Source organism: Gallus gallus, chromosome 11 (genome assembly GCF_016699485.2).
Source record: "Gallus gallus isolate bGalGal1 chromosome 11, bGalGal1.mat.broiler.GRCg7b, whole genome shotgun sequence".
NCBI lineage: Eukaryota > Metazoa > Chordata > Aves > Galliformes > Phasianidae > Gallus > Gallus gallus.
This window is the reverse complement of record NC_052542.1, coordinates 6,440,510-6,456,704: the sequence shown is the minus strand read 5'-3', so window position 1 is coordinate 6,456,704 and position 16,195 is coordinate 6,440,510. Positions and strand designations below refer to the sequence as shown.

At 44.6% G+C, this 16,195-nt stretch overlaps 1 protein-coding gene across 10 annotated transcripts in view; it reads right to left on the bottom strand.

Annotated features, from left to right (window-relative positions):
• ZNF423 (zinc finger protein 423) overlaps positions 1-16,195 on the bottom strand; it is a 234,758-nt gene that overhangs the window by 81,483 nt on the left and 137,080 nt on the right. For 6 of the 10 annotated variants that reach the window (XR_005862958.2, XM_046899701.1, XM_046899702.1 and 3 more), the window contains one exon: positions 4,079-7,302. Coding sequence is in view for 9 of the 10 variants with exons in the window: in XM_046899701.1 (XP_046755657.1) it covers positions 4,079-7,302 (3,224 nt within the window). In the remaining variant the exon portion in view is untranslated. Of the gene's footprint in view, positions 1-4,078; positions 7,303-8,206; positions 8,761-9,069; positions 9,150-16,195 lie in introns of those variants that run through there. The other 4 variants (XM_046899703.1, XM_004944183.5, XM_046899705.1 and 1 more) reach the window with 4 other exon arrangements.

Below are 16,195 nucleotides of genomic sequence, written 5' to 3'. Positions count from 1 at the left end.
ACAACAGGGGGGTCTGGTTTCTTTTCTGAAATAACTATTGTTCCCATGGGTTTTCCAGACTGTCCTCCTTTAAATCTGGAAATGGTTTCCTGTTCTACAAAGAAAATATTCCTCCATTCAGTGGATTTACAAGGGAAGAGAAGGGGTGGGGGGAGAACAAAGAGAAGGATTTGAATCCAAGAAAGAGTGCAGGAGAAAAGGAACTGAGTTAAAGGAGCACAATGGGGTTCATTCTTCTGATTTTCTACGCCACCTCCTTTGCTTCTTCAGTCTAAATAACCTAGGTGGGCTAAATAAAGAAACACGATTCAAGATGGAAATTTAACTGAAGCCAGACTATTTGCCCTTTTCAATGTTAAACAAGAACAGTTTGTGATGATTATGGTACAAAGTAAGGATATATCTGTGTAAGAGAAAGAGTAGCATGAAAAGTGACTGTTTCCTGTATCAGAACAGACAATAAGAAATCTCAGTACTAAACAATTTGTCATATTTCTCAGGACAGACACATTCCTCCAGAAGGTGTTAAAAGGAATTAATAAAATGTATTCAAAACTGAAGCTCCTACGCACAGAAATGTGTTAGTAAAAATGAAAGCATTGCTTCTGATGTGATCATAATAGAATATAAAAAGGTCTTGAGCTATACATGTGCCAGACACCAGAATGGTACCTATACTGGTGATGTTCATCTAATAAAAGAAACTTTTAGACCTACTGAGACAGAAGAACTCATGTAGAACTATAAGAATCAAACATAAATTGATGTAAGAGCTGCCTTTAGCTACCAAGGTGTATTTTATTTATTCCTCTTAGTGATACCCCATACTAAATACCACTGACTTGGCTTAAAACCTCCTAATAACAAGTCCTCTGATGCAGATGTTTCCACGCAGAGGAAGCAAAACCTCCGTCCACCTAGAAATCTTCTTTGAACAGCACTAATTGATCCTACTTAGATGTTTTACAGAGAAAGGTGATTAATTCATATATATCTCTTCTTGGTTGTCTTTTTTTCGTCATAATAAAATGTGAGGAAGACAGGATGCAATGGCATTTGCAAGGGTTATGTTTTCTCTCTTTTTTCCTTATGGATGAAAGCAAAACAAAACAAAGCCTGCCAAGCAATTTTAGCTGCTTTTTGATAGCAAATGCAAATGAAATATAACTAAGTATTTATACTCGTCTTTGTGGTGCTACATCCACGTGCACACACAAACAAACATAAATATAAACAATAAAAAGAAATGGATTTTTTTCTTCTGATCTGTTTTCCTCCTCAAATATTAACACTTCTTGTTAATCGGGAGGTAGTAGTTATTTTCTTCCCTTATTTCATTATGGGAGTAAATCTTCACTTCTTTCTTCTGAAATTATACTAGGTTTCCATATAACTGCTGGCATTGTGATATCCATCGCATCTGGAAAAGTTGTGCATTTTTTACATCATCCTTTCTAACTACTAGGATTTCATTCTGCTCATTCTTATTTACTCCAAAGAATATACTCACTGTTTAAAATCTAATCTTCCTATATTTTCTTTCTGAGTCTACTTGTTCTTAATCTTCAAGTGCCCTTCTGTTTAAGAAAGAAAAATCAATAAAGTGTTTAAAAAAGAAATCTGGCAGTGCCCAAGAACTGGAGAGAAGCGACTCACATGGGCACCTGCAGGTTACTTACTCAACATGCTTTGAGCTCTTAGACAGCTCTACTAAAGCAGTGTGTTACTTGTGTACAGCATATTAACAAGATGACAGAATACTGTATTCAACTTACACAGCTTCATTATGAAGCCAGTGAAGTTAAGTAAACATTACTGAAATAAGGGAATTTATCAACACTTATAAGAGAACATGGTTCTTAGGAAACCCCTGTGCTAGGCAGACACAAAGAGCATTCATTATCTTGAGAAACCTGAATGAAACACCAACAGTTTCCACATGAACTGACATCAGAATTCAGGTCTTGTACCTACAATGAAGGGTAAGATAAGTAATTATTTCTAGTAACAATATATCTATTCCTGGGATGCATACCATAAAGATCTCTGATATTAGCATATGTACAGGCCATAGACACCTGTTGAAGGTACCATTTGCCATTGACACAAATGCAGATTTTTCATTATCTTTTAGAAAGGAACTAAGATCTGCCCTCATGGGATGAAATTCAAAGCATTCACCTTATTGGAGAACTTTAAACTCTCCCCTGAGGGAATGAGTAAGGAAGCTCTCGCTGAAAAGAGAGAGTTAAAGCAAGAAATCAGAGCAGAAAATGGCAATGTATTCTGCTTCTGACAGTCAATAGGCAAGAAAAGGCAATACTTTAGGCTACAGGCATGGTCATATGAAGAATTAGTTCTACCTAAGAGAATAGAAGTGTTTAAAAGGATTTAGAAGGCAATAAAGACCAGAGAAGGAGGAAGCAGAATGACCTAGTCAGAGCCCCAGCTGAACTCTCAAAAGGTATCAATACGAAGGAGGGATGTTTTCATTCCTTACTCTTCTGCAGAATTTGCAGGATTAGGTGTATACACCAGGAGCCTTAGTCACAGACCTGGGGGAACAATATCCAGTTGTTTTACTCTAAAAAGAAAAGGAAAAAAAAAAAAAAAAGAAAGAAAGAAAGGAAAGAAACAGAACTTTTTGTGGCATTTCATCAGCAGCCTGGAACAGAGGTGTGGGGGTGAGCGATGCCGAGGGCAGGCAGTGCCGCGCTCCGGGCTGCCCAGATGCTGCTGCCCTGCATGGTCCCAGCATCAAGCTGGAGCTAACAAGTCCCAGCAGGGCTCAGCTTGTGATAGCACTACTGGAGGCATCAGAGCCTGCGTCCTCAGGACATACTTAGGGTCCTTTCTTACTTCCTGAGCCTCTGATGTTGTATTCAAGCGGTATTTACAGGTTCTTTTAATGCAGTAAGATGTGTTTGTGGGTGCTTTAATTAGCAGATTGACATAAACAGGCATCTACGGCTGGAATTATTCATTAGGAGTTGGGTGCCTAATTTCCTTAGATACTTTTGAAAATCTCACCCCATCATGTTTAATTAAAAATGTCAGATGATATCAATACTCAGATGTGTCTGCTGTTGGTCTCCCGAGAAGATTTCCAAAATTTACTTCTCATTCCATCTGTTCCTGACAGAGGAAGGACTGACTTGGCCCATTCTTGAGCCAAAACGTCAACAAATAATTTTAAAAGACTATAAACTGCAAACAATATTAATCTCCTGAGCAGTCTTCTGAAACCTCACTTAGATGCTGCATGTTCCCATGCATTGTGTAAGCTAAGAAATGGGAAAACAGTGAACCCCAGAGCAGAGCACAATTCTTCTTCAGACACGTAACCTGCCTATCAGTAGACAGTAATTTCCAGATTTGCTAAGAAAACTACTTCACCTGAAGGAGGGCCATGAAGAAGTTCCCTTTAAAATCACTTTTAACATCACACACACACGCTCACAGGCATGTATGCATGCACACAAACATCCAAGCAGCCTCACAGCATTCACCCTTGCAGACCTATGTGACAAGCTCTCTAGCACAGAAATTGGTTTCAGGTGTGAATTTTGGGGGAAATTTGCTAGAGCTTTTCTCACAAGTTCCTCTATCTTCCTGCTTGAGTTTAGTTCCCAGGTAAGAAACCACATAATTCCCTGAGTATGACAAATTAGATCTTTTACCTTTGGGAACTCAGAATGCCCCTTTTCATGGAAATGTCCCAGTTTTTCCAGATCTGCCAGTTCAGTAGCACCAGAATTCATGGACAAACTCAATCCTCACCACTCACGTGCACTACTTATGTGTCTAAGCTCTCTGTTGGTAAATCTAGAGCAGCTTTATGATAATAAAATTAATGCTCTGCTACTAGGAATCTACAAGCCTGTAAGACTGCACAAAATCTCATTTTTCCACATACATTACTCCTCTGGATTTTTTTTTTTTTTTTGTTTAACTAATTTTATAAAATGGGATTTTAAAAAAAGCTTATAATAAATATATAAATATATAAAAGCTTATAATAATAATAAAAAAAGCTACATATAATCCCTCTGACATTTCAAAGTTCAGTTGTACTCACCCTGGGAACAGGTGACGTCTGGGTACCCTTCCTTTGGCCACTGGTCTCAGGCGTCAGGTCTCGGTGGTCAACCTGAATGTGGCTCTCCAGGTCTTCAGCACTTTCAAATTTGACACTACACTCAGGGCACCTCAGACTGCCACACGGTCTCTCATTCACTTCCTGTGGGGTCAAGCCTGAAGACTGTCCATTGGTGCTCCTGGTCATGCATCCAGCACAAAGGCCATAGGGAAGGCCATTCACATCCAATTTTACCAAGTCCTGCTTGTTCCGGAACTCTTTCAAGCACAATGCACACTTGTAGAGTTTTTGCAAGGCCTGGCCATTGGGTGATGAGGTCGCAGAGTTTCCTGCCAGTTTCTGCATATGAAACGTCCCGTGAATTTTCAGCTCAAGCGTAGAGGTGACCGTCTGCATGCAGACAACGCAGCGAAACCCAGTGAGGGAGTTTCTGAGGTCTGGATGCATCTGGCAGTGCTCAATGAATTCCTCTTCACTCTGCAGCGGCATTTTGCAGATCCGACACGTTCCTGTATCCAAACTCTTGCTGTGAGTGACTTTGTGCTCAGTGAGGGTCAGGAGCGACGGGAAGCGCTCCCCACAGATGGGGCACATGTAGTGCTTTGCTGGGCCTCGATGGGTCTGCATGTGCTCTCTCAGGCCATTTTCTGAGAAAAAGGTCCTTGAGCAGATATTACACTTGTGGCTACCTTTGATGAACTCTGCTTTCTTCCTAGAGCAGTCGTCCTCCCCAGGCCTGATGTTATGATCCCTCAAGCGATGGTTTTGCAAGAGGACCTCCATAGTGTAGGCAGCGCCACAGATGTCACAGCCGTACATGGGCTCAGAAGCATCTACATCATCCTCACTGGCCTCATGACTGTTGGAGGTATCTGGATTCTTCATTAACATGTTCTGGATATCTGCCCCTTCTGTCTTCTTATTTGTTGGGGTCATGCCATTAGCTGTACCATTTTCAGTGCTCGCATCAAAAACGCAGTGTTTTTCCCGCAAGTGTTTTTCAAGCAAGATGATGGCATGAAAAGCTTTGCTACAAAACTTGCAGTTGTATTTCTTGCTGTGGGTTGTGATGTGGCACTGCAGTTCTACCTCTGTGCTAAAAGTCTCACCACAGAAGATACATTTGTGAGACTTTGATGGATTCCCCAAATGACTATGCTTCACGTGGATTTGGAGATCCACCTCCTTCCTAAAATCCCAGTTACAGGCTGTGCAACGATACATCTTCTTTTCATTGCTGTGCTTGACTGCCAGATGCACTTGGATAGATACCTTGGAATCAAAAACTTCTTGGCAAAGGGTGCAGTGATACAACACAAAAGTATGCATGTCCAACAAATGCTTCTGCAAATCATCCACTGAAGAAAACTGTTTGTCACAGCTCTCACATACATAATGAGTTGAAGTTGTCATGTAATGTACGGTGAGATGTTGCAGGAGAGACTCCTGGGAATCAAAGTCTTCTTTACACTGAGGGCAAGACTGTTTCCTCAACAGCAACTCCAAATGCAACTTTAAATGGGTTTGAAAACTCTCAAAATTTGAGAACTTTAGATCACACTGATTACATGGATATTCACCATTAGACACCGAGTTTACACTAGCAGAAAGCCGCTGCCTTTTAGGGGAAGAGACTTCAACATCAGAAGAAACTGGACTCTGCTCTGCTTTTGACTTCTTATTGTGTGCCAGAGGAATGTTCTTGTGGTTTTCTTTAATATGCTTTGTAAGCTTCAGGATGGAGCCAAAAATGGGGGAGTTTGTGCAATAAGGGCATGAATAAACTTCCATAAAAGACTGTGTTGGCTGAATGACAGGGGAATCCAGTTTTGAATTTCCTACATTGCAGTGAGTCTGCTGAATGTGCTCAGTCAAGGTTGCTTCGGTCAGAAAGCCCATTGAGCACTGGTTACAGAAGAAAGCATTGTTACCGTCTTGAGGGGTAGCATTTGGGCCACAGTGAGTAATACGGATATGTTCCTGTAAGCTATTGATATCTGCAAACATCTCAGGGCAGTAGTTACAGTGAAAGGCAGAAATGTTGCTAAACTGCATCATGGGATAAGCATGGTTTTTGTGCACCTTTCTCACGTGTTCATTCAAGTTGTACAGCGTAGGCATGGAATCAAGGCAGATCTGGCACGTGTGGCTTTGTTGAGGTTTGTCCGCATGGATGGTCTTCAGGTGGATCTCTAGCACAGCAAGACTGTTGAAGTCGCGCTTTGAGCAGTACGGGCAGCTGTAAGTAACTTTAGACCAATTCTGGCCTTCCTCTCTGTCCACAGACCTGATTTTCTTTTGCCCTCTCAAAGGCTTTAAGGTCGAATCCGGGGTGGAACCTCTCTCCACCGATGCGCTGGAGTCAGGAGTCGCGCTACTCATGGATGCCACACTCCCCAGGACCGGGTCAGGGCTGATGCTGTGATTGCTGGAGTCAGGTTGTCTGTGGCTGTCCAAGTGGCAATAGACTTCCTCCACTGAAGAAAACTGCTCTGGGCACATAGGGCACTTGTGTTTTTTGTTGGCATGGGCTTGATGAATGTGTGAGAGCAATAAGTTTTCATCTGAAAATACTTCAGGGCAATGAATACACTGCAAATCTGCCTTCTCAGAAAGCTGTGGGTGGCGTGTCATTACGTGCTTCTCCAATTCTTCAGTCTGACTGAATGTCTCTTCACAGTAATCACACATAAAATCATCCTTCTTCACCTCTTTCTCAGACTTTGCCATATGTTCCTTGTTCTTTTTATGAGCTTGCATGTGACTCTGCAATGAGCTGGTAGATGAAAACCCACGTTTACACACAGTACACTTGAATGGTTTGCTGGAGCTGTGGGTTTTCAGATGAATTTTGAGGTGGTCGCTGCGAGAGAATGCAGCCTCGCACTCGTGGCAATGATACTTTTTGTCCCCCGTATGAAGCTTTATGTGACGGTCCCTACTTCTCTTGTGTTTAAAAAGCCGGCTACAGTAGGTGCATTTGAAAGGTAGTTTGTCACTGTGGATCTGCTCGTGCCTCTTAAGGTAGCTCAAGCGAATGAAGGACTTATCACAAAACTGACAGGGATACGGCAGGCCAGTCCCCCCTTCCTCCTCCCCGATGCCGAGATCACACCCATCTCCTATCATCTGAGTGGGTGATGCAACATCTTTGCTGGAGGGAGATGAAGCCACCCAGGAGAGTTGTGGGTCGTCATCACCATCTGTAATGGGAAAGCAGAAAGGAGATTAAAAACAATTCCCAGTGCATCTGTGAAATAAGGACAAAGCTCTCAACAACACTACGGGCTTCTGCTACTACAGCATAAAAAAAATCAATTCAAAAAATAAAAAGAGTATCTCTCGAATTTCAAAGGAGGTTTGAGAAATAAAAATATATTTGTTAACGTAACTCACAAATGCGCCAACATGTATTATTAAAAAAAATCATTTTTTCCTTAGCAGGTTTAACACCCGCTCACCGTACTGCAAAGCAATAAACACTGAATAAAGAAAACAAAACACAATGTGCAACGAAGCAACACAAGCATCTTGGAAAGCTCCAGCGTTAAGCGATCACCTGCGATTTTAAGGGCCTTTTTCAACGCTACCTCAAGGTGACTTTAACTGATGTCTCCATTAACCAACATCCTTCACTTCTGCCTCAGAGCTGTCACAGACCTGGAGGCGGCTGGCAGCGCGCAGACCCCAGCAGGCAGTGAGGCGCGAGGCTCGGGGCGGGGCGGCCCGGCAGACCGCTGCACGAAGGGAACGCGTTAGCACAGCGTTTGAACCATGATCTGGAGACATGACAGAACAACCGGCCTCAGCACCAGGCAGCCATGGCTCAGCCTCTGCGTTGGTGCCTACTGCCTTTGCTCAAAGCGAGGCCTTGGAAAATAGTTTAGAACTTGATATTAAAAACACGGTGCCACCTCCAGCAGCAAAGCACACAATTAAAAAAAAAAAAAAAAAAAAAAAAACGACGTTTTGGCAGATTTTGTAGACAGAACTGATACAAGAAACAAGAAAGCAAGAAACAAGAGAGTGAGTTTGAATATTCTAATTCCAAACAACGTGGAGATGTCGAGCGAAGCAGAAACGACGCTGGTCTGACAGAAAACTGACCCAGGGAACGGAGCAAGAGCAGAATCCACGTGAGGGAAAGCTCTGACACACACACGCTCGGAAACTCAAAAACCGAGCCAGCTCCGCAGGGACGGCGCCGCCGGGAAGCGCTCGGTGCCCAACCGCGTTCCCGCTTCGCGCTCAGCCCTCCCCGCCGCCCTCAGCCTTTCCCGCGCAGCCCTCGGCCCGGCCCGCTCCGCTCGGCGCTCACTCGGACCCGAAGGCCCGGCTGCGAGCGCGGTCTCCACACAAAGTTTGCGCGGCCCTCCTCCTCCCGCCCGCCGGCCTCTCCCCGCGGCGGCCGCAGCGCCTCGGCCCGCCCCGCCGCCACCTCCGCGGCTCTCCGCCGCCCCGCGCTCGCCCCCGCAGCCGCCGCCTCCCCCCCGCCCCCCCCTCCCCGGCCCCTTCCCGGCCGCCCGCGCTCCCGGGGCCCGTCCCTACGGACCTGCGGCCGCGGGCGGCGGCGGGAAGGAGGCGGGCGGCCGGCAGCGCCGGGACGAGGGGCCCCGGGGGGGAGCGGGTAGCTCGGGGCCGGCCAATTCCCCGCTCGCGCCAGCTGGGCTCCTCGGGGGCCGCGAGACAAAAGGGAGCACGAGGGAGATGCCGGGCCCGAAGTAGGGCACCACATGTTGCGTTCCGGCCGGCAGCGGGAAAGCGGCGGGGGCAGCGCACCGCCGGGGGCAGGGAGTGCTCCGGATGCGGTGTGAATGCTGCAGAAATGCCCGCCGGCAGAAACGGCCGCACAAATACACGCATCGCGTACATCTTCCCCTTTGCACCGGGCGGCGGTGCGCGGAGGAAGGGCCGCACGGAGGGACCTCAGCCCTCGGAGCAGCCTTGGAGAGCGCAGCACCGCGGCTCACCTCAGGCTGCGGCTGCTGGAGCCCATGGAGCGGACAGCTCCAGGCGCTACTCCGCACCCGGCCCAGCTGCCTTTCCCTCTGAGGCGAGCCGAGCCACCTCCGCACGCAGCGCCCGCGCCCTGCCCTGCTGCCCCGCAAACACGTTGGGTCCTCAAGAGCCCAGATCTGGGAGAGCCGGGGGGTCCTGGGTGCTGCGCTAATGTAACTTGGGCTCAAAATAACGACATTTCTCAGACTGAAAAGAGTTTGTACTGGAAAGGGAGGCATTCACACAGACATAGCTGAAAACGAGGGTTGTGTCCTTTTGCCAGCTTGATTTGGGCCTTCCACTGACTGCCACGCTTAACTTCTGGATCCTTTCGCTTATGTTTCCTTGTTCTTAACAGTTCAGAAGGAACCAGAAGCTTTGAGTTCCAGGGACAACCTCCCCTGACTTTCTCCCAAACAAGACTCTGAATGACTAAATGCCCAGAACTAAAGAAATTAGGGAATGCTCATTATCATTAATCTCTTTATGGAATGAAAAATAGCCCTGTTAATTTTAACTTGCCGTTTCAAGTTGGAAGAAAAAAAAAAAAAAACACCTATAATGAACTGAGAAGGAAATTCTAAGGTATTTTACCAGAGTAATTTTTTACAGGGAAGATTTATTTTAGATGTGGTGTGACATGTCTGGCTACGATGGTTAGAATAATAATTTTACATTAATGCAATCAAAGGAATGTAGCAGAATGAGAAAAATCACTTTCAAAAAGGAGATTAAAGTCATTAAAAATGGCTAATCCTGCAAAGTGGGACTGTTCTAAAATAAAGAATCACATGGCTGGTGTGAGGCTTTTGTCATTAGTGCATAAGAGAATCAAAACAAGTATTAAAAGGGGAAGAAAATTCAATAAAAAGTTTAATTAGGGAAAAAAAAGGAGGCATGAAGGAAGCTTCAGGATGTCAGTGGTGTTCAGGATGTCTGCGTGTCACAGAGCTTACGGGGCTAAAGTTGATAATCAATCTCCAGTGGTACAGTAATTTAGCAACGTAATGTTCAGCACGTTTGTGGGACTGCAAACATTTATCATCATCACCGTGGAGCTAATTCCAGCCTCAATGCATTCAGTGAGTGTATTTTCCTTCTAATAAGAGCAATTTGGCCAAACTGTAGCATAAATCATATTTCATTCCCTGTTTATCTTCCAGATAGCACGAGCCGCGTTCAGAAATATACACATGAAGCTAAAACAATAAAATTGAGCCTTAAAAAATATGATCTCTTTTAGAAAGGAGACACACAGCACATTGCAAACTGCCAGCAGAAAGCTGCACTGCCTCCTCAGCACACTCCGGTGACACTGATCTATTTATTATTTCAAAGTTATTTTGCTCATAGAAATTAAGCAAAGCAGCCACGATTTCCCAGCCCCTACAAATACTTTTCCTCCCATCTCCCCTGCAAGGCTGGAAGCATCCCGCCCATCAGGACTTCAGTCTGGGGCTCGGGAGCACCAAGTGCTCCTGCCTGGAGCAGCTAGGCTCCAGGCTCTGCCCAAGAGACCTGCACAGCCTCCATCCCAGGCTGGGCGAGCGCTCCCCATCCAGGACAACAAGCCATAGAAGTGAGATTGGAAGGTGCTCTTACTCCATTGGGTTTGTCCATCTAGTACAGAGCCAGTACACAAAAAGAACGGTTGCAATAACAGAAAGAGAACCCCAAAATCAATTGTTAAGGTGGTTGTTTAACTTCAGATTCATGGTTATTACAGAGCCTCTCTGTGACACCTAAGTTAAAATGCTCAAAACACTCAAATTGCATTAGACTATTAGAAGCTGATGGAATTCTGGCACCCAAAATAAGTAAGCTACTTTCACAAACAAGCTTGGCATCATGAAACGTGTGTATAAACCGCTCGTGTTTCAGCTCCTCGCTTCTGTGGTAGGGAAAAGCCATCTGCTGCTCAAGGGCAAATTGCAGGGCTTACTTCTGGATAGCTGTGAAGCCCCGAGACATCCTCAGACAGAGGGCCTGATAGGAATGTTATCATTTTCAATAATTATTATTATCACAGATGCTTATCTATGAGAACACAACACAAAGACTGAGAGAAGAGGCTGGCGAAGTCTTCAGTGGTGGTTATAGCAAATTTTGAATGGCTCCACTATGCATTAACGCCAAGGATAGATCATTACAATGGATTATGGTAAGAACCTCACACAGCATACACTGTTCATTTACACTGCCGTGCCGGTGTGAGATAATGCAAATCAGTTGACATACCAAATGTTTTAAGTTTCAATGTTTTCAGTGCACTGTTGCAGATTTTACTTTTTTTTTTTTTAATTGGAGTGTGTATTCCCCTTTTCCTGCACAAACATAACATGGCAAATAATAACAAATATCATTACTATTCCCAACTCAATTTTTATGGATGCATTGGCTTCACTGGCTGATCCTTTGTCACAGACAGCGATGGGGCACTATGAAAAGCAGCTCTGTGGCCAACAAAAGCCATTTGATGCTGGCATCACACCCACCTGAGCAGTGCCGGGGCCATTCGCTGTGCCTGAAACCCAACATCACTGCATGCTGCAATGCACTTTGCTGAACAATGGAAAAGGGCTTCCACCACTCCTTTATAACCACCTTACAAAAATGCCACACACCTGTGCCCAGCACCGGTCAGCACAACCCTGGCTGAGGCACCAGGGAGGCCCTGGGAAGCTCACACCGTGCTGAGGAGTGCTGTGCAACTTCAGGCTTCAGAAACACCAGCTTCTTCACAAACATTCCTGAAAGCTGCCTTATTTCGAGGCACTATTCTGGTTTGATTTATATTAACATTTCATGTTCGAAGAGAAACTGACTGGGGATAAAAAAACTCCAAGGTGCTGAGAGCAGCGGCTCCGCAGGCAGTGCCTTCGTGATTATCAGTGACTTAAGGAAAAGGTGCTCCACCTCATTGCACGCTGCTGTGGGAGATGTTTGTGTTGGGCTCAATCACCAACATTTACCCACTCTTCTTCCAACTTCTCTGCTTCACGCTGCCATTCATTTTTAAGTGAAGTTTCTAAAAAGAACTAAGGATGCCTGGCTCAATGGAAAATACATATCATCTGATTTTTCTTCTCATGATCAGAGTAACCGGGTACTTAGAATACAAAATCAGCACAAGATGTAGCACAGACTTTCACACGTTACATTAGCTGGGATGTCTGCTGTAGATAAACTGTTACACAGACGGTTTAAACTTAGCTGCCTTTGTTTAAACCTTTCTTTTGGGATCAAAGAGGCATTTAATTAGTCTTTTTTACGCTGCAAGTTTAAAGTACACATAGAAATGTCTGTCGAAGCCTGGCTGATGCACAGGAACTTGTTAAGGCAGCGTAACATGTGCCTGAGCCCCGTCTCTCACAGCAAAGCTATTAAGGCTCAATAACGACCGTCGGTAGGGTGATACATCATTCTATACGATGATAAAAATCAGAAAGTTATTTATAACGTCATTTTTCTTACATCAAACAGGCTGTATTTTAGAGGTAACAAATAATTAACGTATCATTAAATAGGTTATTTCACACTTTAATAAACGGCATAATAAGGGGCGGAGGAGAAAGTTTTACGTTAGATCTAGGAATAAACTAAATGCTTTCAGGGTTGAATCACTGTTTTTCTTTACTCCCTTTGGAAAAGCAGCAGATACTATATTCTGCTGTGCATCATGGACTTGGGACTGAAAACAGCTGCACTCTAATTACATGTAAAGTGTACCAAAACATTCCTTTTATCACAGACTGTAAATCTGTTAGCATCTGTCTCTCCTTTGTTTCTTCCACAAGATACAAGCTTGTTTCTACATTTTTCTCACCTGTAGCGGTGATTAAAATTCATTATAAATGAAAGGAGTGAACACTAAAACAAGTTCCTCTGTGTACAGTTCTAAACTCAAATTAGAAACAGCTGTTTGCTAATTCATGCAGTGATGTTTTGTCGTGCTCTGTGAATCAATAATAACTCACCCTATTTCTACAGAAATGTTAGGATTGTACGTGTACTTTGCTCAGCCACTTGCTCTTCAGAAATGTTCAAATACGCATTGTGTCTTTTTTAAGCAAGATTAGGGGATGATACCAGCAAAATTATCAACGAATTACCAGAATGACACTGATAGCTTGCTGCACATGCTTACCCTGCTACCTAGAGAGAGGGTCCTGTACCACCCTTCCTGCAGCGATACCTACAGTTTCACAGAGGCCTACTCTAGGAACAGAACTGTACCTGGCGTTACGTGCACACATCATGGATGCGATAAGTCATTCAGAGAAGGCTGTAAAATTAGAGGTTCAGCTATGACATGTACGGCTTTCGAATACAAGGAAAGACAAAGCCCTTAGGAAAACAATCCTAGTAGAATAATTATTACCTATAATAATTACTTATAAAATTAATTATAATAAATGGTAATACTTAGGGTAATTCTTACTGATATTTCTCAATACTATCTTAGCCACAGCACAGACTTCGTATGACCCTATTGGCCTTACAGTCACACCATTACATTCTGCACTTCTTCCTACTCCATGTCAACACTTATCACGATTTCAACACAACTATACAAAATGAGGAGACAGTGCAGAGCGGTTCAGAGCTCTGCGTGCACATGTTGGCACAGAGCCCACGGCTCGGGGCAGGCGGTGGCAGTGCTCTGAGCACCGGAGCCACCCGGACCTCCTGCTCCTCTCCCTTCACAGCACTTGGGGAGCCGGCCTGGGGAGGTGAAAAGCACTGCACTCCATGAAGGTCTCTGTGATACAGACAAGGGAAATCCTTTGCTCGGTTATAAATGACCATGTTCCTCCTCTTCTGATACTGCTAGCACTAACAGGGTTCTTCCCACACTCTGTGCACCCTGTGGAAACATGGCGAGCAGAAGAGCCTTTGTGGCGGGATGAAGTACGTGTGCGGCATTTCCGAGCTGGCCGGTTTCCTCCCTGCCGTCTGATCGGGCAGCTCCCAGTGGCAGCAGGCACCTGCTCCCAGGCTGCTCTGCGATCCCCTCAGGCTGTGCACTCAGCCACAGCTCAGGCTCCTTCCCTCAGCTCACGCCAGAGCTGAGCATCATAATACAGATGGGCTGGTGCTCGGAGAAACTCAGAGAGCACAGAAACCAAAATTAAGAAGGGACAGACTTTTCTCCATGAACAGGCCAGACTGATGTGATCTGACTTAATGCTTTACTGTGCTCATTTTCATGTTTCTGAATTGTATGTTCAAGTGAAGATTAAGTCATCAATTACAATCCATTAGGCTCATTCATAAAATTCATTTAGGGGTCAGACTGTGTGCGGTGAGCAGGGAACCTGGTGACAGCAGGGACAAGGACAGGCAGCACGTTCCACAGGATATTCAGCTCACGCAGAATCAGGTCAGAACTGATTCTGACGGCATGGACAGCAGTTTGGAGGAATAAGTGCCTTGAAAACTGGGGCAGTGGCAAACTAGGACAAAGAGAGCCTTGCCAAGACCTCTCAGATAAGCTGCTGTTACTGCTAGGACAAACACATGTCTACTACTGTGCTGGTAAGCAGCATGGGAGCAGTGCTTCCATTTCTGCAGAGCTCCATTCCAACCTTTTGGCCGTGTATCAACTCTGAGCCGAAAGAACCACTAAGAAGGGAGAAAACTGAGACCAGACATCACAACTGCTCTGCATCTCTGGTCAGAGTCACCAGAATGCCAGGCTTGCTAGGATGGCTTTCTGTAAGGAGATCTGACACTACAGTGACCCGACCTCCAGGCAAGCAAGTTTGCAGTCCCTGTCTTTAATGTAAGAAAAATACTTTCCCAAGAGCAGGCTTTCGCTCCTAAGTGACTATTTTCCATCAGTGCTCAGTAGAAGGTACATCAACTGCCATGTTCCAAACCTGAGAAAAACCTCATGTTTTAAATCTCCACCCTGCACAGGACTTTACTGCCCAGCTTTCCGGCCTGAGGAATTTAAAGCTGGTCATATTATTAGAGCAAGTTGCAGGGGAAAATAAAACCACCTTGTTAAGTTAGAAAGAGTATGCTGTTCTAGGCTCTTGTTTTGATCTAGGTGGGAAAACTGTGACGCAGTTACAATGTTAATGGGTTGACATTTGTGATGAATAGACCTAACACTGAAAAACAGGCGTTGGTTGAAATTGCTGAACAATAAACAAACAGTAAAAAACAACAACATCCAGATTTTGTACTGCCTTCAAAGAACTGGGGAAGGAAAATCAATAAATTACATGTGACATACAGTATCAAGTAAACTGTTTTATAGTTATGCATAGGCATTATTGGTCTGATTTCCAAACATGTTGTATATTCATATCAATGCTATCGAAATTAATAGGAGTGGCAGCTGCCTAACCCCTCTGAAAATTCAAGTGGCAAACACTAAACACAGTCAAATCTACACCAAGGTGTTTTTTGAAAGGCGCACACATTCCCTACCCCTTTCACAAATTCACAGTCAAGATTTTATGTGAACGCCATCAGTGGAGATGAAGATGTCCTTGTGAGCATCCCACGAGGACACACAGCAGTACTTCCTCAGATCTGGGCAGTGCAGCTTCTGGAGACCATCCCCTGGCCAGATGCAGAGGGGCTCCCATCCCTCAGTGCCCCCAGCAGTACCCTGCAGCTGATGGAGTGCCATCCAGGCCCAGCCTGGAGTTTGCTCCAGCTCAGCAGATCTCCCATTCCTCGGGGACAGCATGTACTATGGCAAAATACAATTAGCTAAGACTGTGGGTTTGCTATAGTGAACAATTTTTTAAAAATATTTCATTTGAAATTAAAAACAAAGGCACACAAATGTAAAAGAACACCACTGAATATCAAGAACATTTCTGAGTATCGTTTAGTTAAATATCAGTCCTGAATCCATACCGTGTTCATGACTGGCCTGAGGGGACTGCCATTAAAACAGAGGTCAGAAAGGAAGTTCTCCACTTATCAATAGCTGATAAAAATAACTGAAAGGTTTAAAAAGAAAACGGCTATAGATTTTGTGCTATGCAAGATGAAAGCCAAGCGGTGTGGTCTGCCAAAGAGAGATGCATATTCCATGCCGCATGGTAACGCTACTTCTTTTTCAGCAACGGCATA